This window comes from Chelon labrosus (genome assembly GCF_963514085.1).
Source record: "Chelon labrosus genome assembly, chromosome: 5".
Taxonomy (NCBI): domain Eukaryota; kingdom Metazoa; phylum Chordata; class Actinopteri; order Mugiliformes; family Mugilidae; genus Chelon; species Chelon labrosus.
In genome coordinates this window covers 20,986,121-21,012,416 of record NC_140341.1, presented here as the reverse complement: position 1 = coordinate 21,012,416, position 26,296 = coordinate 20,986,121, and the positions used below count along the sequence as shown (strand labels likewise).

Sequence of the window (26,296 nt, the reverse complement as noted above, 5' to 3'; positions counted from 1 at the left end):
TAAAATGTTTGTAATACCGCCCATTTTATTTTCTGCTTTAACAGTGTGTTTTGCGCCACTCTTATCCATGAAATTGAAACCCTGTATTAATCTACAGTGTATTGGGTCCGTGCACTACTTGTATAATGAACTGTGTGACTGAATAATTAATAGTCAAACTGATTAGTGTGTGTAATCTCATCAAGGCATGTGACGTGACAGACTGCATCATTAAGTCTGATACTACCATTAGTATCAAACCTAATTAGAGAAGGCGAGCATATCTTTCATTAGATTCCCTCAAAGGTTTGCTCGTCCCACACTGTTGATTCCATTTAGGGGTCATAAAAACTTTGCTGGAAAGCAGGTCTGGTTTGAGAATGCAATGGGTGAGTGATAATGAACAAGGCAGCAGTGTTTCCACAGAGTTGTTTCTTTGTCTAAAAGACTGAGCCTGCTCTCTAATCTGGGTTATCTGGCTCTAATCAGCTTAGCCCACTGCTACTCTCACTGCTGCTGGGTGGGCACTTTCTCTACTTCTGTCTTTACCGTTGTTCACGCAAACACCTGCTGAAGTGATAGATTTGCAGGGAAAATTCGGTTTTACAGGTTTAAGAGCTTGGAGAAACACTTTCAGGGAGACAAGTCTGAGCTGTGGCCATGGCTGAACGTCAAGAGATGGGTTCAACTGAGGGGGCACCTGCTGGAGACACGTACCCCAGAAAAATATTGGAATATATGGAGGGCTTCCTTATCTCTAAGGTAACACACACACACACACACTCAGTCTAAAGTTGCTCACACGGTTTCCCATCTTCAGCTTGAGGGTTATGGACTCCAGAACTGTAATTTTAAACTTTTTTCATTTGCTGTGGTGTATTTGAGACGAGTCAAGAGACTACAGGTGATTTTTAACCACAGCTTGCTTTTGATTTGCTGACATGATTATTGTATATAACACGTACAACATGTTGAATGATAAAGCTCATCAGGCAACTGAAAAAAATATTATTGCAGGAGCAAACAAAGGCCAGTGAAGGGAATTGGTGCTACATTTTAACACAGAACACAGATTTGGCATAACACATCAAAATGTCTTAAATCCAAAAAAAAGATCTTTTACCACTTCTCCAAGTGGCTTCTTCTCTTCTTCATCTCTTCTTCATCTATGACTGAAGAAGTCACTTGGATGAGTGGTGTAATGTCTTCAAGATAACTCTAACATGTCCGGTTGTTTTTAGCTTTGGTTTTTCTTTGAGTATGTGCTCAGTGTCTTTCTGTCAGACTGGTGGGTCGCATAATTCTTGTTGGATATTTAGTTTCTGTCAAGCCACAGACCTCATAAAATAATAGATATATAAGGCAAACTATACTGCCTTAAATCACTTTTCATCTTTGAATTAGGAGTATAATTAATATATCATGTGATGTGAGTCATCTATTACTCTGCACAGTCTGTCCTAAATATGTGATTTTGCTGATAGAATGTAATAAGGGTAGTAATTTCAAGTCTATGTGCTCTACTACATTCTGCTCTAGCCTCTTAATCTCTACTCTGTCTCCACTGTCTGATCTAGACTTTGTTCACATCCTGCGAGCTGGGTGTGTTTGACGTATTATCGGGTGCAGAGCACCCTCTGTCTGCAGAGGAGATCAGTGAGGCCGTGGGCGCCAGTCTGGACGGCACCCAGAGGCTGCTGGCTGCCTGCACGGGCCTGCAGCTGCTCAAAACACGCCAGGACGACGGACGAGGTCAGCACACGCACCAGACATGACAAATGAAGATGATCTGTTTAAAGCTGTTACAGTTCAAGGATTTAAAAGTACAAAGATGTTTGTAAACTGTGGTTTGAAACACTGATTGTCAAACTGTCCCCTGCACTCATTCATTCAAGTCATCTTCTTCTCTCCTGCCACCTGTTTCAGTGGTTTACAGTAACACAGAGCAGGCCAGTGTCTACCTCACCCGCTCCAGTCCTTTGTCTCTCCACCAGTCCATCCAGTACAGCTCCAGGACCATCTACCTCTGCTGGCACTATCTGACCGATGCCGTCAGGTCAGTGCACACGGAGCGTGGCCACATCTATCCAAGCGGTTTGGACACATTTCATGCTAGAAAGAGTTTATGCAACATTCATGCCGAGAGCCACCATCCTGGAAAGTTAGTTTGAAAACATTTCAGAAACGAATACATTTTTTAATGTTCAAACCAGCACTTGACACGCTACTTGACATGCACTTAGTGAAGTTTTGTAGCTCATTATTTTTACATCTGCAAGTCATTACTTTTTTCCCTTTTGGGTGACTGAAGCAGTAAGTAATTTATTTTCAAAATCCAACACTGTTAATAAGTTTTTTTAATTCAAACTTTAATTAGCTCTACAACACCTACATAACATGTAGAGCAATTCCTGTCATCATTAAAATCTTTTTGACTTTGACTACAAACACTAAGAAACTACACATATTAACAACTGAGAATGAAACCTGATCATTGTTCTTTGAGAAATGGCTCGAACTTTTCATTGACTCAATGACTTTTCATTGATAAGTTGGATTTATAAAGTTAGCTTTGTGATATCCAGATGCTTGTACGATTGTTTTGTTAAAGAGCATTAAGGAGAGTGAAGAGAGAGCCAAATCCTACACAGCAATGTTTTCTTTTAGAACTGCACATGGATTTCCTTTCTCTGTTTGAACATTCTCTCGAGATGGATTTCAGTCTCATTGTTATGTTTGAGGAAGGACAGCAGGCAGCTCTCAGGCAACGTGAATGGATTTACTGTGGCTGACAAGTGAAGTCCCATCTGTGAGCGAAACTGAAAAAAGACATTGGAGTAAAGAGGATCTCTAAAAAAAAAAAAATGAAGCAGATGTTAAACAGTGACAAACTCAATACTTAGATCTCTTATTATATGCTAATATCATACATATAACAAGTGAAATATAAGTTATATATAAATATATAGTATACATACACTTATTTCTTTGTCTTTTCCATCTCCCAGAGAGGGAAGAAACCAGTATGAAAAGGCTTTTGGAGTCAGCTCTAAAGACCTGTTTCAAGCCCTCTACAGGTAAGAGGCTTTCTTTGTGTTGAAGTCACACACAGACACATACACACACGGATGAAACACATGTTCCTGCTCATTTAGATTCTGTTCTTGTCTCTCCATCCTAAGCCTGTCTGTCACTTTTTTCTTCTCCGTCCTAAAAAACTGACTTGTGGGATTCATTAGGAGGCAGGAAATGTCTGTGCGTGTGTGTGAGATAGAGAGAGAGAGAAGGGGGGGGGGGGGGGGAGCAGTGATGTGAGGAAGCTCTAGGCAGTGAGAGAGAGAGAGAGGGAATACATCCGCCATTGTCCTTGAGGTCTGGTGTGTTTATAGTATCTTGTGCCCACAGTTTTAACGCTTCACTGATCTGCTGTTCAGCAGTTTTCAGGGGTCACGCGCTCATAGATTCGCACTTTCTTTGCTAACAGACTCTGATCAGCCGGCCCGAGGCCCCCTACTTTAGAACACAGCCAGACCCAAATAACCAGGATGTGTCCAAACTGAAACATAGGAAATATCTTGTTCTGATCACGATATGATTTGCAAAAGCATTGTAATGTGATGGAAGTGGATCTGGACAAGAAGGCAGAATTATTATTTTATGTCAGAACAATGAAATGTTGCCTAATATACCAAAGTTAGCCCATTTTCAGTGCAGAGAACCTGAGCACATGACACTGCAGAAGAAACATGCAGTATAGAACTAGATATAGTTTGGTGAATTCTGAGCTGTTGTACTCTTTGAAGAATGGTATCTCACACAACGTTACTTTTTATGTTGCTGGCTCTTTGAGACTCATGAATAAATTGCTGTATTTCTGTTCTTTTTTTTTTGTTCTCATATCTTTTTGCAAAAGCAGATGATGATAAAACAGCAACCGGCTCATTAAACAAAAGATGAATATTCAAAATACGAACCACGCACACAGCGCAATACACAAATTCCCAGTTCAGCTTCAATTGATCTAAAATGAAAAAAATAAAATAAAATAAAATAAAAAAACTCCTTCATCTCCTGCACACAATTGATTTGACATGGAGAAGCAGTTGTTTGTCCCCGCTGATTTCCTCTGTGAATACTGTGGGCAAATTAGCAAGGGGGGGGGGACAACCACCGAAGTCATTCACTGCATTCCTGGAGCTGTGCAGCAGGAGCAGCATGACTCAAAGCTGGAGGGATGACTCAGACTCCTGTTTACTCATCGCCTTTTAACAGTCATGTGCTGCACCTGAATAATTTACACCCAAGTCCCGTGCACGGCTTGAGTTCTCATACTTGGGAAAGCAGCAAAGATTTGGAGAGTTAAGTGGCGAGAGAGAGTGGATCTAGAAATATTTAGAGATTTCGCACACACACAGACACATGGGTTTGCACAGTTTAATCTAAATATAAGTTCTACATTTAGAAATGATGGCATAGAGAGGAGTTAGATAATAAGTAGATGCAGTCACTATTTGGTATTGTGATCAAATTAAATGGGAAATAGAGAAATTAATACTCTGTGGGAGTAGTATAGGCTGCTGACTGCTTAATGAGCTGCTCTTATGTGTAATTATTACAGGGCGAGTATCACATCTGAATGGCCACTTGTCCCCCAGCATGTTTCTAAAGAGCATTTCCTATTATAGAACACTTTTATTCTAGTTGTAAAACCTGTTTTTAAAACTATTTATAATTATTTGCTCGTTAGTGGGTTTTTTTTCTCATGATACAAGCAAGGCATGCGTTAATAAAAGTAAATCTAATAGCACAATAAAAGGCAACTTCACATCACCTCAATCCTGACCTCTTCCAATCTACTAACTGTTCAATTTAGAACTGACTGTAAGATTTAACTGATCACTTGTAAAGCACATTTAGGTTTGACATGACAGAGACTTTGACCTCGTTGGTCCGGGGCCTTCGATCTTCAACTGGGACCCTTCTGGGTTTTCCAAAGCCAAGGCTTAAATCTGAAGGCGGCAGTATTTTTGTCAACAGTGCCTCCCGGATTTGGAACGACCCACCCTCGCAGAGTCAATGACTTCTTTTAAATCACTTGTTACTAGCCATTCCTATAGCTTTGAATTGATGTCATCTCTTCCTTTTCCAGTTTTTATACTGTTGTATGGTGTTTTATTGTTGTGTTCCTGTTTTTTATTCATATTTACACTATATTAGTTTATTCATTTATTTCATGTTTTCACTTTTGTTTGTCTTCTTATAACTCCATGGTTTGTTTCTATACTTTCTATGTGAACATTTTATACTCTGTAGTTAACGGTTTTAATCAGTGTGGCAGACAGCAGTGTACACATGGACTGTGACAGTTTTTATCTGGATTGTTCTTTTCTGCAACAAGTTCCTGAAGGTGTCTCACCACCACTGTCCTCAATTAGATTTTCTGCCCTGCTGGCTTTGCCTCAACCAACAGAGTACCAGTATATCGTAGCAGTGATAAATCATGTAAATATCAACATGCTGGCAGAGCTGAAAGCACAAACCCATATAAAGTGGGTCACATTTGAAACATGTCCGGTCACTCTTCTTTTAGTGGTGGGAGCATGTAGCGGGCGAAGCATCAAGACAAACATTAGCTATAACTCAGAGAAGCACAGATGTGACAGGGACCTGCGGGGACGTTAAGGACATAAGACATGTCTGTGCAGAGGGCAGACGGATCATAAACCACAAGTTCTAATGATGTATACAAGGACAAGGATAACCAGGGTAAGCACCTTCTCCTTTATATAATTGAAGACAGGATGAGATATCGTGCAAGTAAATGTCCTCCCTCATGGGCACAAAAGGTCTGAAGCTGGGGGTGCATTCAATATCGAGTGCCTAAAATGCTTTTTTCAAATTAAAGTTGACAGTCCGCTGTTTGGCCTCACAGTCATTTTATCTTTTCACATCCAATGCAATCAGAGTCTGAAGCCAGCAGTGAGTCACTTTCAAAGTTCTTCTGGAGGTCACCGTGTCATCTGAAGTTGCCTTGCATATCGGACGACCGATCGCTGTGCTACAGCATCGTTTGGATGAGTAAAATCCTGGTGTTACGGAGCGGAGGGTGTTTGTGTGTTTATGAGCATCCCTCTCGGCAGGGCTGAGTTCTGGTTGATGAGGTGGAGATTCCTCAGAGCAGCAGCAGTCACCACAGGCTCTTGTGTTCTGCAGCACCCTGTCTCGTGCACCCACACGCACACCGTGGTGTCGCCACAGGGAGAAACTTTGAATATGACAGCAGCCACCATGTGTGGATGTGTTTGTGTTAGCGAGCTGACCCTTAGGGGACAGCTTGCAGAAAACGATAAAGAGACTTTTGCATAGATGAAAGGGGGGCCGTAATAAAAGTAAGTGTTCTTTTCGTTGTGTGCGTGTAGGTCTGATGAGGAGATGGTGAAATTTATGCAGCTAATGAACTCTATCTGGAACATCTGCGGTAGAGATGTGGTCACGGCCTTTGACCTTTCACCTTTCAAAGTCATCTGTGACCTTGGAGGTAAGTTTCGCGAGTGTGTTTATCTTATTTCCATAAGGTTGTGGGTTCACGGTCATTAATCACGTGTTAACGGAGAGACAGCTGGCTCAGCCACACACGTATTTATACAAGATGTATGTGCGCACAAAAAGGTAGAACACACACAATCAACTGTGACCTTTATATAAGATGCCACCCTCAACTTCTGTGAGTTAATGACTTTCAGTATATTAGTCAGTCTTTGCAACACACACACACCTGGATCTGCACACATACCTAGAGTTTCTCTTGTTGTTTTGCCAGAGATTTGAAAGACTCACATTATAGTGCATCTGTAACGAAAATACACGTAGTACATAAATACACATATGAAACATTGAATTTAAAACTGTGTTTTGCTAGAGAAATTAGCAAGAAGACAGATTATTGAGATGTAAGATCAATACCTTTTTGTGAAATTCTTTGATACGGTCACTAAATTGTTAAAAAATATTTTGGTACATGAAACTTGACCTCATGGATCCCCCTGCCACTGGTGGCTCACCTGTTTTGGCAGATAATAGTCTTGAAATTATTTATTTATTTTTATCATTTTTTGTCCCATACTAGTCTTAATGTTGTTTCATGCTAATTTCATGCTATTTTCTTTTCTTTTCTTTTCAAAAATCCAATAGCACCTTTAGAATATGGGACGACTTTTATAGATCTACAGTATATGTTTCAGCTTAAACCCTTTGTGAGGGTCGTCAAGAAACAGCTGACGTTTTGAAGTTGCTCCAAAAATCCAACTCCACTTCTACACCTTCCTTTCACGTTAAAATCATTAGTCCTTTATTTCTTTCTGGGCAAAGTTGTTGATTTTTTATTTTTTTTCTCAGTTGACTTCCTGGTTGAGAAAGGCTAAATAATATATTTTTTTGAATTCACTTCTACACAAATTTCTCAAGGCCACAGTTGCAAAGAGAAACCATTTTTCTGATTGTATTTCAGACCGACTGTTGTCAGAATAATGGGTAACGTTTATGTTTATCAGTGCATTACGCTAATGCATTTGTTTAGAAGCTGAAACGGGAAGATGTCATTAAGAACTGTGTGCTCCTCAACGGTGAAAACATAATCAGAGTTTACAGAGAGACAACGGTCTGTTGAACTCTTCTCCTTACCAGATAATGACTGTAACACGTGACTTTAGTTTGTATCTAGTATTTTTTTATACGATTTGAGCCCTATCACCACATTTTTGCCAAGTTCCTGGCAGACAAGCAATGTTCATCTGCCGGTAAATAAGGACAAACATTTAGCTCCATCTTTTGTTCAACAGACTGGTTGAAGAGTGTGAATCCTCTGAATATGAAACAAGATGTCACACACAGCCAAGTCTGTCTTCTTAGGATACTTAAGAAGAGGTGGCTTTGTGACTTCAACTCGTGTGCGCTGGCTTATCAAATCCGATTTATTTATAAAAACCTCTTTGAAGAACAGGTTCCTTACAAAACACTTTACACTTAGAGTGAATGGTGCTCTGATTAAAATGTGTCACGGAGAAAAAAGACGGAACAAACACAATGTGAACTCCGCGATGAATGGACCTCTAAAGAAAAGCAGATAAACACGTCGACAATGCAGCAGGATCAAATAGAAAGCACGGAAAGGAATATAAAGGCGAAAAATTAATCTGTTGAAGAGTTTTCATATAATGCTAAAAAATGCCTTTACACGGGAGCTTTGCTCCTAAAGATATTGTTCAAAATCTCTTTTTTCCTGGCTTACAAGTTGAACAAAGAGCTGAACATTGCGATGGATTATAAATCATAACTTAGGACTAATAAACAATTTGAAGCTATTATCTCTAAGGATAAATGTGTAGTCGTTCACTGATAAGACCACGCTCAATGATAATTACATCATTATACACCAAAATATCAACAAGGAAAAGCTAGTATTGGTAACTTTGAAGAGTCCCCTCTGTGAAATCTGGTTAGATGTGGAGATGTGCTAGATGTGAGAGGTATTGGACAGACTCCAGTTCTATTCTGTTGATTCAAAAAACTACAACTGCAGGCTCATTCAGGCTACGAAACAGTGAGCAGCTTACTGTATACCACCCACATCTGGCCACCTGCTGCATGTAACACCTCAGCTGACCACACAGGGGAGCTGTGAAGCCACTAATTCTCTCTTCTGTCTCTCTTGCACACACACACACACACACACACACACACCACACACACACACACACACACACACACACACACACACTTGTGTGTGCACACAGACAGCCAGGACAGTTTCAGTGTCTGTTCCCACTCCTCTCTGACTCTCCCAGCATGAGGTTATGTGTTCATACTTATGCATGAGGCTGCATCACTCAGAAGTGTGTGTATGTGAACAGAAGGAGTCTGAAGGGTGTGACTGCAGCATCCCATGTAGAGTTTCTCTCTCACACAGCATCTGTTGTGTCTGAGCACACCTGCTGCTCAGGAACTCACTATTTTCTATCTGTCGATCTGTCCGTCTGTCCGCCTTTCCGCCTGTCCACCTGTCCGTCACTGTTTCCGTGTGTAGGCACTTCATCTATTTATTTTAATGTGACATTTTTCATTGGTATGTTTTCTTTAAAAAAAAAAAGAATTATCAACTTAAAGGTTACAATAACCTATTCTGACTTTACATTTTGAAGCTGATTGTTTTTTCACATGCTTCATCTTGCTTGTGTATTTTATAGGTGAAGTGGTGGAAAAACATGATCCATGATCAGATTGTTTTTTGTTTTTACATCTGCTTCTTAATGACTACATTACTGATGTAAACACATTTTAGGGGCCTCAGAAATCTCAGCTGACATATTATCAAGCTGAGAGTTGTTTATTTTCTGGCTGTTTGATTCTGTGTAACGGTAGAAATATTTAATCAACATTTAGTTGGCATTTGAATGTTAATTTTAGATTAAAATGGTACTCCGGTGACAAATAAGTATGCTATGCCTATTAATGACTAATGACTCAAACTATATGAAGCAAGTTTAGTTCTGTAGTATGGATCCACTTCTATGAACACTTGTCGTGATGTATCTCAGTGATGTGTTTTATAAGACCTTCTCTGCAGAAATCTTCACTGTGTTTTAAACTCGTCCAAGTCCCAGACCTGATATCTCTCAGCTGTCCGCACAGGCTGACTAGTACTCTCCATTGTCCCCATCCTCCTCCTTGAACAGGTAGTCTCTGATATCCAGTTGCTGACACACTACTAATGAATACACTTCTTACATATCTCTATGCAGTTAAAGCTAGTGAGTTTTATGAAACAAAAATAAACATATACTACTGTAGATTTGCACATATGTAGAAATACACTGATCAGACATAACATTATGACCACTGACAGAAGAAGTACGTAACCATCTTGTGACAATACAATGTTCTGCTGGGAAACACCCACCGAGATCAGACCAGACACCCCCACCCCATAGCAATGACACTCCTTGATGGCAGCAGCCATCCCCAGCAGGATGCAGCCTGACACAGACACACAAAAACAGTTTAGGAGCAACTAAAAAAACATGACAAACAGCACAAGGTGACCTGGCCTCCAAATTCACTAGATCCCAAACTGATCAAGTATCTGTGGGATCCACAGAGGCCCCTCCCCTCAACCCACAGGACCCAGACTCCCCCACTAACAGCATTGTGTTTCCAGACCCCACAGGACACCCTCAGAAGGCCCATGTCCATTCTCTGATGAGTCACAACTGTTTTAGAGGAACAAGGGAGACCTACACAATATTAGGAAGGCGGTCATAATGCTTTGCCGGATTGGTGTAAATGCTTATTAGGTACTCACAGAGTAAACATAAAAGCAAGTAAAAAAAAAAATAAACAATGTTGCAGAAAATCACAGACCCTTCAAAGGATTTCACTAACAAACTGAAGCAGCCAGGTTAGCTCGAGGTCTTGAACAGCGTGCCGTGTTTGGTTTTGCTCTTCCTTGTTGCTCTTTGATTTTTGTCCTCCACTGACCCCTGTTTGATGTGAGAGCGTGATGTGTGTGTGGGAAAGAGTGTGTGTGTGTGTGTGGGTGTGTGTCAAAAAGGAGAATGCTTTGTAAGAATACAGACTGGTAGAGCAGAGAGAGGTCATGTTAGAAGGAAGGCACCACGGGGCTAGACGGCTTGCCCCGCACGTACACAAACACACACACTCACACACACATTGGCCCAAGTCCGACTGGCTTTGTAGCTTTGTCAAATAGCGATCCTTTGATCCTGTATTCCACCTCACTGCCTCTCTCCATCCCATTCATACCTTTTCCATCCAGCTCTCTCTTTCTCCCCATCTATTGCTTTTTTCACTCTATCACTATCTGTCACTTTCTCTTTCATTCTCGCCGTTTTATATTCAGTTTGCTTTATGAAGCATGAAGGATGATAATAATGCTTCCAACACATCAAGTTGAAAGATTCATGTTTTCACACTGAACCCACACTTCTGCCCTGGTTTGTGTTTGTGTGTTTTTGTGTGTTCATACGCTCACTTCAGTTCCTCTGACCTCTGACCTACAATGAGTTAGTTGTGCAGAGCAACAGCACACAGGTCTCTGACTGTCATGTGAAATGCCTATATGCACATCTGATCACGCTAGCATGCTCTATCGACAACAAAGGTCGACTGTGATGTCACCTCATGTCTGCTGTGTCTGGGCCAGAAACTGCACTTCCATAAAGACTAGAGCCAATGGCTAGCCGGCACACACTATATATTCTAAATATATAAGGAAATAAGGAAATAATTCTTGATACCACAAGGTGGCAGTAGTCTGTATTCATCATTCATGCTTCAATTAGCTAGGGAAGCTAGGCAACAATTTGTCTATATGTCAAATTTGTTATAGCGCTTGCCTCTCCTGAATTGTGCTGATCTTTGAATATTTGCTAATATCTTTTATGTTTGTATGTTGAACTTTGTCACTTCGCCTTCTTCCTTTTCTCTTTTTGTGCACTGGTTCTCTGAGCTGCTCAGCCAGTCAGACACAGACACTCACTGACGACTTTTAAACAAAAACATTCTCCTTTTTCAGACAAAGCACAGGTGTCTGCATTTCACGTACGAGAGTTCCTTCTTGTGTACACTATGGTTTGCTTTCATGTCTTATTGTGGCACTTAAAATAACTGAGCCATCAGTAATACCTAGTGCTCTCTCAACTATGACAGTCAAAATGTCTTTACAAAATAAAGATTTTACCTCATGGTGGGTCCAATAAAATGGAGGGTAACAGACATTTTATTTGAGGCATATTACTGAATAAGTAAGGGTTGCGGGCGGCACAGTGGCGAGGTGGTTAGCACTGATGCCTCACAGCAAGAAGGTCACCGGTTCGAATCCATGGGCCGGCTGGCCTTTCTGTGTGGAGTTTGCATGTTCTCCCTGTGTCTGCGTGGGTTCTCTCCAGGTACTCCGGCTTCCTCCCACCATCCAAAGACATGCTCATTAGGTTAATTGGTGATTCTAAATTGTCCTTAGGTGTGCATGTGAGTGTGAATGCAGGTTGTCTGTCTCTGTGTGTGGCCCTGCGATGGACTGGCGACCTGTCCAGGGTGTACCCCTGCCTCTCGCCCGATGACGGCTGGGATAGGCTCCAGCAGACCCCCGCGACCCTTAACAGGACTAAACGGGTATAGAAGATGATGATGAAGTAAGGGTTGCTTGTGGTGCTCTAGCTTAAGGCTAGACAGTTGTTACGCTATGTACATTTAATATTTGTACAGTATCTCGTAGCAATCCGTTCAATAGTTGCTGAGATATTTCATTCGGCAGATTGACATTGCCATCCCGGCAACCATGCAGCTAAAGGCGTCAAGTCAAATGCATTCAAATATCACCATTTAAATTCAAATGTATGAAATCAGTTTTGGCCAGATAACGATCAAATTGAATCGTATATGTTAGTTTTTATACAAAGAATTGATTCTTCAGTTCTGGACAGCAACTCTGCTGTCTGGTTCTATATAAGGCATTTGTCTCTCTACATTCAGTTCAATTCATTCTGCTTTATTGGCATGAATGTTAGATGGGCTGTATACCCAAAGCCACTTCTCACAACTGAATATAAATCATGCAAATAAATACCTGTAAGCATCTGTTCCATTCATATGACTGTGTGAGAGATGCACTCCATTATTAATGAAGTTTGTGTATTTGTTTTAATTCTCTCTCTCTCTCTCTCTGTCTCTCTCTCTGTCTCTCTCTCTCTCTCTCTCTCTCTCTCTCTCTCTCTCTCTCTCTCTCTCTCTCTCTCTCTCTGCAGGCTGCAGTGGAGCATTAGCCAAGCAGTGCACGTCGGCCTACCCAGAATGCACTGTGACGATCTTTGACCTCCCCAAGGTGGTGCGTACGTCGAGGGAACACTTTGTCAGTGAGTCTGACCAGAGGATAAGCTTCCATGAAGGTAACATCATTACAAGTGTGAGAAATCACTTGACGTTTATAATTGTACACTGCCAAGACCCTTTGCCTTTTACACACATACATGCACATAATCAAAAACAGAAAGAGCGTAAATCATTTCAGGTGTGAGACAGACACTATGTCATAACACACACAGAGAATAAAAGGACTGTAATGAATCCTCTCAGAGCTGATTGGTATCCATTATGCTGCAGTATTCCTTTTTCGTGAAAGAGTGTCCATTGCGTATTGAATATTAACATGCAATCTGTATTTGGATACCTTATCTGAGCTTTTGTATTTACACATAGTAATAAGTATTATTATTAACTTCTTTCTCCCTTCACTGCAATCAGATCTAAATGTGCATAAATTACATAAATAGAGAGTGGGGTTTGTCAAAACTGGCACATACCCGGTCGAGGAAATTGAAGGCTCTGGTGATGTTTTTTTTGTCATTGTCATGAAAAGACAAAAATTCACAACCAATTACTCCTTTGAGCATGTACTGTGTAGCCAAAGCCAAACACAGTAAATTCGCCTGTGCTCTAAACCTCTACTCTTGTCCAAAAACGTGTCCACATTAGCAAATGATATGATTACACTGGATGCCGTGTTCCCACATTAACATGAGCACTGTAGTTTATTTTAACTCAATCCCCTAAACTCCCTAAAAGCCCACAGTCACATTTGTTTCTGTTTGAGGAACATTTGCACAAACTGTCTTTTTATAACTCTATGTTTGTGATCTTTAACTGTAGATGTAAGTCATTAAGGACCCAAAAGACTGGGGGCAACAAAGTATTTAATGTTGACTGTTTATGGGGTCTTTTCCCAAGATTGGTAGATTTTATCGGTCACTGTTATAAACAGAAGATTCAAACTTGCCCCCTGCCCCCCCATTGACTCATTGAATGGCTGCTACGTGCCCACTTCCCAAAGTCTTAGCTCAGAAACATCACAAAAACAGCAAAAGTAGAAGAATGTAAAGGCAAATGGGGTAGTCTGCAGATAAACCAGTGTATAAGTGAGTCTATTAATTAATTTATTTTTTTGGAAATGGTTGCATTTTATGCTTTTAACGAATATCTCGGCTTTATTCTTTGTCTTTCTTTAAAAATCACAACATAACAATAGCTGCAATCAAGCTGAGTTTTTAAATTTTGGAGGAACAATTCATAGCATTTTCTCTGCCCTCTTTGTTTTTACCGAAGGACTTGAACATCATTCCTCAGTATTTATTAAGATTAACTTTGCTACCTACCATTGCTGTGTGTCTGAAAATAACATACAACTGATCTGAAAACAGAAGAAGTATAACACTCTCTTGATGCTGTCAGCTTGACGAGTGTCATTCTCACATTCCCATACTGAACTGCTGCTTCAGGGCTGGGCACATCGTGTACAAACCTATCAGTTTATACCTCACGTTTTTTCTTTGTATCACGTCTCCAACACAGAATTTAATGTCGAGGAAAAAAAGGTCACATCTGTTGGCAATCTTGAAAATAGTCTAAATCAGTTCCTGCCTCTCCTGCTGTTTTTATAGCCATGATGGTGTTCAACACAATGGGTGCTCTAACGTTGCATTTTAAGAGCCTTTATGTGGTTTGTTTCTCAACACAAATGATTGTGAATGCTGTCACAATGGACAGCAAAGACACAGTCACTGTTTATACATTAAGCAGCTGTGCTGATATTAAAGCCATGGCGTAGTGACTGTCTAGCTGAATAAACCATTTGAAACCATAATCCACAAATAACTTATTTCGGCCAATATCATCACCACTGAATGTTTGAAAGGAGCTGAAATGATGCTGTAATCATGCATTAGGTCAAACGTATTTGACATCATTTGATTACAGCAGCCATCATCCCTTTGTTGTAATTATGTTTGAGAATGTAAACCACTAATCGGGTCATGTCTTATTACTTAAAGGCTTGTCAGAATAATTAATAATTACATGTAATGATTAAATGAAATAAAGAGAAGATTGCAAACTAGTTAAGGCAGCCCAACTCAGGTCCTCGAGTGACACAACCCTCTCGCTGCAACACATATCCAACACCATTATCCATCCATCCATTATCTGATACCACTTAGAGGGTCACGGCGGTTGTTGGGTGAGAGGCGGGGTACACCCTGAACAGGACGCCAGTCTGTCACAGAGCACATCTAACAGGCTCTTTTTTTTAATCATGGTGATGGGTTTAAGCCATTAGTGCCAGACCCATTCTTCTTCTGTGCATACTGCTCTTCTAAAAGCTACTTTTGAATTCAGTTATAGACAACATTTCAGATGCATCACTCCCACCTCAGCATCCGCCTGTACGCCTTAAGTCTAGCTTCGAACTCTGGGGGAACGGTTGTCGATTCACTCCGTTTTGAGAGTCTTGACCCAGCAAACATTAATGATGTACAGAGTTTACAATCACAGCAACTCTTCCAATGGTGTTGGCTCACTGGAATATGGCAATTTCTCAAGAATTCGTTACAGTTGTGTGTGTGTGTGTGTTTCAGGGGACTTCTTCAAAGACCCTCTGCCAGATGCTGACCTCTATATTCTTGCCAGAATCCTCCACGACTGGACAGACGAACGCTGCATAGAGCTACTGCGTAGAATCTATCAAGCCTGCAAACCAGGTCTGTTTGTGTGTATGCGCGTCTGTGTTTGTGTAATGGATGAAAACTTTTTTCACTTCTGCTGGAAATGAGCTGGCAGATTGTATCCCACAAAGCAGCTGATCCCAGAAAAATCTGTCCTTCTGACTTTGATCAAAGTCAGGCACACACACACACACACACACACACACAAGCAGCAGACACTATCAGAGAACAGACAGTACATAGTTCAAAAGGAGAAGGAAAAAGAAACCAAGAGATAAAAAAAAAAGTAGGGAAGCCCAGTTTTTCTGGAGAGCAAATATAGCCTGTTTTTCCATACACAGTGCCACATCATGCCCTTCAGGATTTCTACATAAAAATATCTAAAACATCAGTGGACCTTCACTCAAGTCCCAAGAGTAGACAAAGAGAACCCAATCGAACAAATGAAACAGAAGTTTGTTCAGGAAAATGAGCCAATGTTACATATCTGAGATGTGCCAAAGTGTACTGTATTCTGAAGTTTTCTCACAGCTGACATTTTCCGTTTTATAGCAAGAAAAAACTAATAACATTAAAAAGAGCAGAGTTTGTTAAGTAATAGCTGGGCTGTTAACAATGGTCTATGAAGGCATGGACACCCCAAGCCAGCATGAAAGAACAAATGGCAATAAAGGCTGATTTGACGTCACCTCACGTTCGCTGTATCTGGACCAAAAACTTGCACTTCCATACACCTCAAAGACTACAATTGCTGAATATGCTGAAGACATGAGGAGACTAGTGCCAACGTTGAGGGACACACTGGAAAAACTAGGACCACAGACCCTCACTGAGGGTTGGTCACTGGAAAAAACAACTGTCGCCTTTTTGGGTCACAGTCCTCAGAAGCTTTACCAGTAGTGCTCATCAGTAAAGTCTGAAACATTATTATTGCTATCTATGCATCACCTTTTTATTTACCCACTGTCTTGATGAATTGTAATATAAGACCTGAAACGGATTCAACGAAGTAACTAAAATACTCTGCCCTATCTACTTTAGTTGATAAGTAGAGCATGTGCTTTTGATGTACAGTGGAGCTATGCAACATTTAACCGACTACATAATGAGAGACCTGTTGCGGTTATGTTAGTAAAACTCTCACCAGCTAAATAAGCTTTGCCTGCACTCTTGTTAAAATAAGTCAGAGAATGAGGGAAAGAAACTGACAAGCTGTTCCCCTGTTCCCTGCTGCAGGAGGTGCTGTGTTGCTGGTGGAGGCCCTGCTCAATGAGGACGGTTCTGGCCCGCTGACAGTTCAGCTCTACTCCCTGAACATGTTGGTGCAGACGGAGGGCAGAGAGAGGACAGACGCTCAGTATGCTGTCCTGCTGGCCGCTGCCGGCTTCACCAACATCCAGCACTGCCGCACCGGAAAGATCTACGATGCTGTGCTGGGACACAAAGAGAGACCTGGCAGATGAGGGAAAATGCTGTTGACACAGTAAGGCTGTCAAGACTCACAACACCTTGAAAAAATGTTCTGCTAATATGGTATGTTTTTTTTTCAGTGAGTCCGATGTTTAGTTTCTAAGAGTGAGAATGAAAATACCAAATCTTGTTTTTCATTGAATCTGTATAAAAATATTCAAATTCCGTGCCCAGCCTTCAGATATGGATACTGTGCTTTTCTTTTGCATAACTTTAAATATATTTCTATTAAAGTAGCATGTTTGGTAATATTGAAAACTCAGTATCAACTATACTTGGCTTCAGATCATCAGTGTACTCAGTTAGCATGATGCTAAGTATTGCATTCTAATGGAAACAAAATAATGTGCCACAAACAAGTTAAAATGAATGGGAAGCAGGCTGATCAAAGCGAACCAAGTCAGACTAGAGCTCTCATTTTATTTGCTCTGTCAGAATTCATCTGGCCCCACTTCCTTTCAAAGAGAATTTTTGTTCCTAGTACTGCCATCAAGGCACTACAGATGCTCTAACACAAAACACTTTAATTCATTTCTAATTGACAGCACTAATGTAACTATGGTGTCCAAATGTAGCATAGATTTTAACCAAAATTGCCAACACTGGAAAACCTAACTTACTTACTGGTCTCCTAAGTGGGTGCTGTCAGAAGTGTTATCCTTATTAGAATTATCAGAACATTTTCTGCCCATTTGATTGGCAACCAGGTCCTGAAGACAGCCTTCAATCAATGCTTGAAGGGCCCTGCAAGAACAGCTGGAAATGGTGCGGCATTTAATATTAATAGCTATATTATAACATGTCTGCATTCAGGTATATAAATGACTGTAAAGGATTGCTGTAATTTCATCCTATTGCTGCAAAAGTTGGGACTAATGCAGCATTCCTTCTCTATAGCAAACACAACACAACAACACTTTATAATTTTTTGAAAGGAAGTGTCACCAGGTCTTGCAAGAGGGTGCTGTTAAATCACAAATAACTCTTAAATGAAATAAATAAAAAAAATCTCAGCTTGAATGTGTGATATTTTAGTGTGGTACATTTTCTCCGATTGGTTGTACATCTCTCTAATTGGTCTGCGCCCATTTAAAAAAAACCCTTGTAAAGCACAAAATTAACTAAGAGGTTCCAGACTAATTTGCATTTGTGCATTTGTCTGGTGATGCTGGACTGCATCTAATCTGCTCTAGTGGAGTATTCTAGTCATGAAGTGACACAGTTTAATTCATCTCTGAGTCATTTTCTTATCTACCACACTGCATTCACAAAAATATGGATTAATGGAAAAATATAATACTCCATATTTTGTCATTTGTCTCAGACTAATTCCAAGAATCAATTCCAAGAATCACACTAAACCAATACCCAGCCTATTCGTTGTGTTGATGTTTGAAAAACAAAGTAATATTTTTTAGATTTAAAGTAACATACTTATTGCCTCTTGTGTAAATGTTAATATCTCTGTGGCCTGTTCGCTTGATGTTTGGTGGGGAAGACTGACTAGTGGTTCTGTCTTCAGTTGTAATGCTGACCAAATGTGTACATTCAGTCGTGTGACCCAAAATAAAAGGCAGTTCAAATTAAATTATCCTTAGAAAAGTTTAAACGCTAAGTCTCTGCAGAAGCAAGTCTCGGAACATGCACCAAGCCTTTAATTGATTCCTCATTAATTGACTGTAAATACAACTTCGGTACATTAAATATGTATATTCAGTGTACCTTTTAACCAAACTGTACCTTTTAACCAAAATTAGAAACAATCAGAAATCCAAATGAATTCCAGTTTCCATCAGCTACCCTTAAACAACTATTTATAGGGGGATAGGATGCCTCGTCATTGACGTCACTGAAAAAACACCAGCAAAACCTCAAACAGTGGGGAAAAACATGACGAAAATGATTTTAAGTGTAAGTTTCATGTGTTACTTCGAGGTAGTTCACAGTTTCCTCCTCTGTTCCCACAGCCGCTAGTTTTTGTTTCTCTGGATCATGAAAACACTTTATTCACTTTCATCATTCTTTTATCTGTTTCTTTTGCATTCTCTCCACCAATCACGCCATTTTCCGGCTCAGACATGCTCAAAATGTTTTTGTTATAATGCGATTTGATTTGATTAGATTTTTTTCAGTTGTGCATAAACCTACTTCTAGACTGACGTGATGGTTAAAATTAGCCTTACAATACAAATCGGATATGGCACAGACAGCTTTGATATAGTACATTAAATTACAGTAACTTAATTACAGTAAACTGATATGCATCACTACCTCAAGAACATTCCCAGTTCTGATACTATTTCTGCTCCACCAGTTAGGGCCAGTGTAGAATTCTTAATTAGTGTTTCATTTAGTTTTTTTTTTTTTTTTTTTTTTTTGCCAAAATTACATCTTAATTATGTCTCATCAATGCTCATTATTCTGTCACTCCAAGTGTTCTGGATGGTGTTAAATTTTATGAATTGTGAAGTGGGTTTGCACTAATAGAAGGCGTGAAGTTGGCCTCTAAATACAATCACACAGACTGTGTGTTAAATAATGCTTCTAACAATACAATACCAAAACGTGCTTATTTCATCAATAGTCTTTCTACCATTCTGCTCCAAATCCAGACAATCAAGTATGACTAAGCCCAGTCCAGCCGTATTCTGTTGTAAAAGATTAGCTGTACACTGCAAAGGTCAAAGCCTATTAGATGGTATGCAGAGTGAGCTTTCAGTCTCATTGCTAAGCAGATGAACTTCCTTGCATATCTGCACTCATCTTTCAATCCTAAACCCTGTGTCTGAACTTCTCGCTTTTTTCCCCGTGTTCTTAACAGCCTAGTAAAGCTGCCTTTGTACTGTGTGCTTTGTAATGACGGACGTGACTCAATAAATCTTCTCCACAATGGCCCGGCCCCCATCTTTAATTCTCCTGCCCTCATCTTCTGTGCACAGGTTTTATTCAAAATGCAGATATCAGCCTTTTATTAGAACCTCAGCCTGTCATTGTTCTCCACCTCTGTTGTGACACGCATATTACTGAGCTGGTCGTTGCTGAAGAAACTCTCCATCCAACAGATAAATTGGTTTCCACACAAGTATTTGTGAATGTAATTCATATTCAGTTCCACCGGTACCTAACTGTCATTATCACTGCATTAAAATGGACGCGCCAAATACAATTTCACACAATATAAGTTTTCTGGATGCCTTGGTTGATGAAGATTATCATCGGCCTTCAGAAGCCAATATAGTTTGAAGCCCGCTCTGCATTCAGACGACTGCACACCACCACAGATCACTTTTCTGTTACTTTTCTATTCTCACTGCCCTTTGTATCCTCGTCTCTCCTTCCCTTTTCCTCCCTTGTAATTGTGAATTAATCAGACTTCAAAGAGCAACAAATTAGAATTGATGTCAAATCCTTGTGGACAGCTTTACAGAGAGTCGGCCTAATGAAGGGAAATGAAGTGCAGAGGCTAAAGACGGCTTGACCTGTGCCTAGAACGGAGACAGTGGAGGTACCGAGTGATGCGTGCAGTATTACATGGTACTTAACTAGTGCTGTGTACCACTGCCTATGAGAAATATATGTACACTCTGTAGTGGCACCACTACAACTCTCTTGCCAGTTCTTTAGGTACAGAAGAGAAAACTGAAGCATTGTAATATTACAGTGTTTTGTGTTTAATTCATTCCAATTTAACAGCATCACAAACTACATCCTCCTAAATGATCATACAGTTGAATGACCACCTTTGTTATACTGTTTCAACATAAACTGAACACTAGAACAGTCATGAAGTTAGACTTGGCACAGGACTGCTCTATAAAAGTGGATTCCCTTTCACTTTCAATGTTTTGGCAAGTGAGTGTATATGTTAGAGCTAAACGAGTGTTTTCGTGCTAATGCTGTTTTTCTCAACAGCCCTATTAGGTTTTTCACACTTTGACACTGTGAATAATACTCTGCTAAAGGTTTCTGTAAATGTACAGAATGCTCAAAAGATAAGGTAATCCTTTATCCCATGATCCCCACTAATAACTGTATCTATTAGGTGGGACAAAGTCCATAAAAGATACTGGGCTGACTTCACACTTCCTGTAACTATTTTTTTATTCTTTGTTCATTTAAATGGGAACATATACTCATTTATTTGCTGATGATACTGTTTTATATGTGCCCTCTTTATTGGACTTTTAACTGCTGTCTGCATTTAATATTTTACAGTTTTAGCTTCATGTTAAGTTTGTTCTGAACACAGACAAAATCAAATTGTTTTCTAAAGCAAGAAAAAGAAAACCTTCAAAGACTGCTAATAGATTTTGGTAAGTATTTTTTGGGTTTTATTTTAGACCTGTTTTTTTTTTTTTTTTGAAGCCTGGTTGCAGCCACCTTCTTACCACTCAATGATTACGGCAACTTGTTCACAATCAAAAACATCCAGGGCTGAAGAAGAAAACCTGCTTTTTCCTCAAATGTTCAACTGAGGCTGGCTCCAAAAGTGAGTCCATTCCGTTCAATATCCATGAACCCCCAGGTAAACGTTACTAACATTACATGCTCTCTGGCTATTTCTGATCCTCAATCCTCTGCACGGTGTAAGATACGTCACATGACTGAGGTAGGAAATGTAACAATTTTGTCAACAACATAAAAAATATGCAAAAATATACTGGTGAGAGCAAGAGGATCCAAATTTAAGGTGCAATGTCTCGTGTTATCTTTCTAACTCGCACAGACAAGAGAGGAAGCTTTAATGTTCTCTGCTCCAGCTATCAGGAAGAGTTTACAGTAGGTAAATTAATGTAAAAACTTGAAATTGACTCATTTTAATTAATTCTGACAATTGTTTGGGAAATAATGTTTCCTCAAACATTATCACCTGGTTTTTAATAACGGTTTTATTTAGCTAGGTCTCCCCCACGGTCTAATTATTGTTAAATGAAGGTGAAATTAAAGAAAAGTAAGATATATCTAACATATAGATATGTGGGTGAATTTCAATGAATCCTCAACAGTTATGATCATCATTACCTGATTTTACGTTACGTTATTATGCATTACGTAATCTTGACGTCACGCTAGCCAGATTAGATACCAATAAGCTTTTCTATTTCTTCACTTAACCTTCTCTGAATGAACGTTTCTTTGCCTTTTAAAGTAACCACTGGAAATCAGCACTATTTAATTCATTAAATTATTCATAAGAATAAAAAATATCTTCTGGTTTTATAAATGAAAGGCAGCTCATGACATCACAGTAAAAAACAAATATGGGAAGAATTTTGGGAGGAAAAAATATCTTCTGAAAGAATTAAGTGAGATATATACTGCAGAAAATCAACAGTAATTCTGTGAGAGTATCTCTTTAAGTCCTGCCTTTGCTTTTCGTCAATGATTTAGACTCAGGTCAATGTTTTCCACTTCAGCAGAGAAAGGTGCATACATTTCTCCTCTCTGCTTTTCAGTTCCATTTACTGCTCCATCTCACGAGGCTATTATTGCGCCGGCCTCAGGTTCAACCTGAGTGGGTTTTTATGGATGCTTCTTGAAAGTTGGAGCTATAAAAACAGGGAACTGTGACGGAGAAGGGGATAGTGAGATGTCCAGGGAAGTCAGACCAGAGGGAACACACAACTCCAAAATAACACAGAGGCAGAGGAAATCCTTGCTGCCTAGTGTTTTTCGATGTCCCTGTCCCCGCGGCCACAATGCCTCTGATTTATATCTGGCCTTGGACTACTGTGACATTTAGATTCCTCATCAGTGTTAAAATAAAGGCAAACATGCACAATGAATAATTAAAGGAAAAGCTGCATCAAATAACGGCTGTGTTTGTGTGTTTGACTCCTACTTGTTTATTATTATGTGTGCAAGCACATTTCCCTCCAGGAAACAAATGAGAAGTTAGAAATATAATAAAATCTCCTGAGTGTCTCTTAATTATGGCACAGTAAGTAGAATTTATTACTTACAGCAATGCATCTATTTTATTGTGTGTTTTGTACGAGTGCTGCTGCACGTGTCTGTAGCAGCGTACGTGTTAATTGGCGCGTAGAAAACCTTGTGTGTTCACCTGTGTGTCTGTATTCATTCTGTGTGTGCATACTACACTCTTTGGGGACACTCTAAATCTGCTCCACGAGTCATGCACGCTCCAACCCTCAAGCTCCAGGATGCCTCTCTAAGATAACAACTTCAGGGCGTTTCAGGGAACACGATGATTTTATGCCTGAGACTTTGCGAGCGCGGGTGTGTGCGTTTGTGCAAGAGTCTGTGTGTGTGTGTGTGTGTGTGTGTGTGTGTGTGTGTGTGCGTGTACACTGCTTATCAAAATTCCTATTTTTTATTTTTTTTTTTGTGATGCACTTATGTTTTCATTACAAACTTTTCAACAGGAAACAGAAAGTTCAGAGCTGGTTTCCGGTTTTGTTACAGCAAACCTCGACGTCTCAGCGTTTACTCTTGCAAAATCACAATGTAAAGAACAGAAATACTCAACCGAGACAGATCAGCTTTCACTGTGGGATTTCATTTGTGTCCTCACTTTCACAATTTTAAATGTAAGTATTTGATATGTATATAAAATGTTCATTTTAAGTTTTTTGAAAATTGCCCTTAAAGTGAAGAGTTGTGCGCAAATGTGAATTAATGTTTGAGTTAATATATGATTTAATTAATAATTATCCAGTTATGTATTAACCCCCCACCACCTTTAAGTTAAATTTAATGTGTTAAACACACAAAAGAAGTGTCATCATTGCTATCACTGTTCACTTTTTTGGTGTCAGACAAACCTGTTTCCACATCGTGTTTTCAGGGGTTCTTCCCTGAATTTCATCCACCTGTGTTGCCATAGTAACCTGACGTGACACCATTTTGCCGTAGAAAAGAAGAAAAAGTGCTTCCAAAAATGACATCCACACTTTACCTTATGTGACATGACCTATTTATTTAGAATTTCACTCTCATGGTCTTGAGCGAGCGACGGGATCCAGATATGCACTTTACGGGCGTGTTTATAATGCAAGAGGAGCCACATGGCAGGTGCAAAGTAAAACCCCTGCCCTAACCACAAGTTTGATAAAATAACTGGAATAAATATAATCATTTGTGGAGACAGTCTCCGAAGATGTGCCTGCCTCAAACCACAGTTTGTTTTGTTGTGGCAGCTGCATGTCAGGAACAGGCAGAAACAAGAGAGGCTGAGATGGAAGAATTGCCTCAACAGAGAAACAATGAGGCAAAGTGGAGATGGGAATAGAGGTGATCTGCGTTTTTTTCATCAGAACCACGAAGAGGGGATTAACGCTCGCACACACACATACACATGCCCACACTTTCGCACATCCATCACGTCTCACAACTCAATAAAACTGTCTCTTGGCTGTAAGCTGTGCTTTGTCACTTCCAAACACTTCCATAATTCATGGCCTGGTGACAGCGCTATTGAACTGAGGACAAAGATGTCTGCCCTGTAGGCATTACACACACACACAAACACACAAAGACACGCAAGCAATAGGTGGTCATAGATTTTCATGGGCTACGAACACAAAAACCCCCACAGAGAATGAACTGTATGTTAGTGGAGGCACAATGAAGCTTTGCTAGGTTGTGTGTCTGTCCGGTATTATGTGTATTTTGTGGACCAACCCCTTTCTCAGGACATGACAAATCTGTTCCTACTTGTCCCCCTTTTGGAGACAACTGCGTATAGCGTAAATTGTTCAGTTTTAGGGTGAAGGCTTGATTTAATGTTTAGGTAATATTTAGGATTAGGTGGATAGTTGTTAGGGTTATAGTAAGGACTAACGCTGCATTCAAACAGAACTCATGAGCCCGTAGTTAGTTATGGGGAAGCCCTCCATACAAAATGCCTGGGGTTTAAGTGGTAACATGAAAGTCATAAGCTGTGAGAACACCACTGCTAAGCCACTTTCGACATCTATGACCGACAGAGGCTAACAGTTTAGCCTGCAAACAACTGGTTGCTTAATCTACAGCAAACGCAAACTGATAATGAAAGGATGAGGCTTTTGGGAATGTCAAGAGTTTCTTCAGACATGTTGTAAAATTATGAAGTACACTCTCTACAAATAAATTACAAGATATTAACTGCAAATCCACCTTAACCATTTCCGAAAACATCAGCAAACATGTCACAACTCGTGAACTCGAACTTTGCCAAAAATGTCCACTTATTGCTCATGTGGCTTCTTCTCTGTAAACAAAAAGGGCACCGAATGTTAAGGTAAAACTCAAGGAAATGAGTCACTGTCCTCTTAAGTGATGGAAACATGACCGTGGCGTGTGTGTGTGTGCGAGTTTGTGTTACACTTCTTTGCTTTATAGTGACTAATCCCTCCTGTTTTGCCCTCCGTCCTCTCTGTCACTTACTGTTGCTTCTGTTTTTTGTATCTTTGTCCTGCCCCTTAGCATGACTAAATACAGTCCGTCTCCAACTCACACACACACATACGCAGACAGCAGGAGGTTGTGGCTGTCTGGCAGACATATTTCAGCCACAAGGTTGTCACTTCTACCTCGAGGCAAGATGTCACCCACCCACATGCCCCCTCCCCAAAAAACAGGATCGGGGACAGAAATACATCCTTGTCCTGGGCTTGACGTCATTTGGTTCTCAAGCCAAACTGAGGAACACACACGTACAGCCAACTGTTTCTATTCATTAAAGTGATTTTTCACAACTCTTATCCGGGACTGAGAAAGGACGGCATCACAAGTGTCACTGTTGCCTTTGCAGCGGCGACCATGAAGGTGTGAAACCCTTGAAATGAAACGCAAACCATTCTACTGGACGTACATCTTGTAAAAGAAAATGGGAGAAGGTTGAGATGTCATTGTTATAGAGCCTTCACATATAAGGTCGCAGATGAAATGCCATGTGCTTTAATTTACATATTTATTTTCAAAACAGCTACTAATTAACTGCGACGGGTGTAAATGTCAACTATGCTGTATGTGGCTGCCAGAAACAGCTCAGGGACTCTTTGAAGTGGATCCAGGTGATTTCCATTAAAATGACTAAAACGGACAGTTACAAAAAGTAAGCTTTCATCAGGGACAAGATTTAGCTTCCAGAAGATATAAGTGGTTCGGACTCGGACTGCATACTTGTACGAGGAGTGTTGACCAGTCACATCACATTTTTACAGCAGCTATCTTTAAAAGGGAGGTGTATGGGTTTTAAACTGTTGATTGTGTTACGTGCTAGGCACGGGGCAATGTATTTTCTGTGTTTCTCTCTCTCCCCCCTCCCAGTTTGTTTT

The 26,296-nt window shown here is 40.1% G+C and overlaps 1 protein-coding gene across 1 annotated transcript; it reads left to right on the top strand.

The window, feature by feature from the left end:
• The first annotated feature begins 167 nt into the window (after positions 1-167).
• asmt (acetylserotonin O-methyltransferase) lies at positions 168-17,796 on the top strand. The gene is made up of 8 exons (XM_084544206.1): positions 168-741; positions 1,557-1,731; positions 1,906-2,035; positions 2,988-3,056; positions 6,399-6,517; positions 12,798-12,938; positions 15,459-15,581; positions 16,782-17,796. Exons 1-8 carry the CDS (start codon positions 640-642, stop codon positions 17,006-17,008), a joined length of 1,086 nt encoding a protein of 361 aa, XP_084400332.1. The 5' UTR covers positions 168-639; the 3' UTR covers positions 17,009-17,796.
• The last annotated feature ends 8,500 nt before the right edge of the window (positions 17,797-26,296 follow it).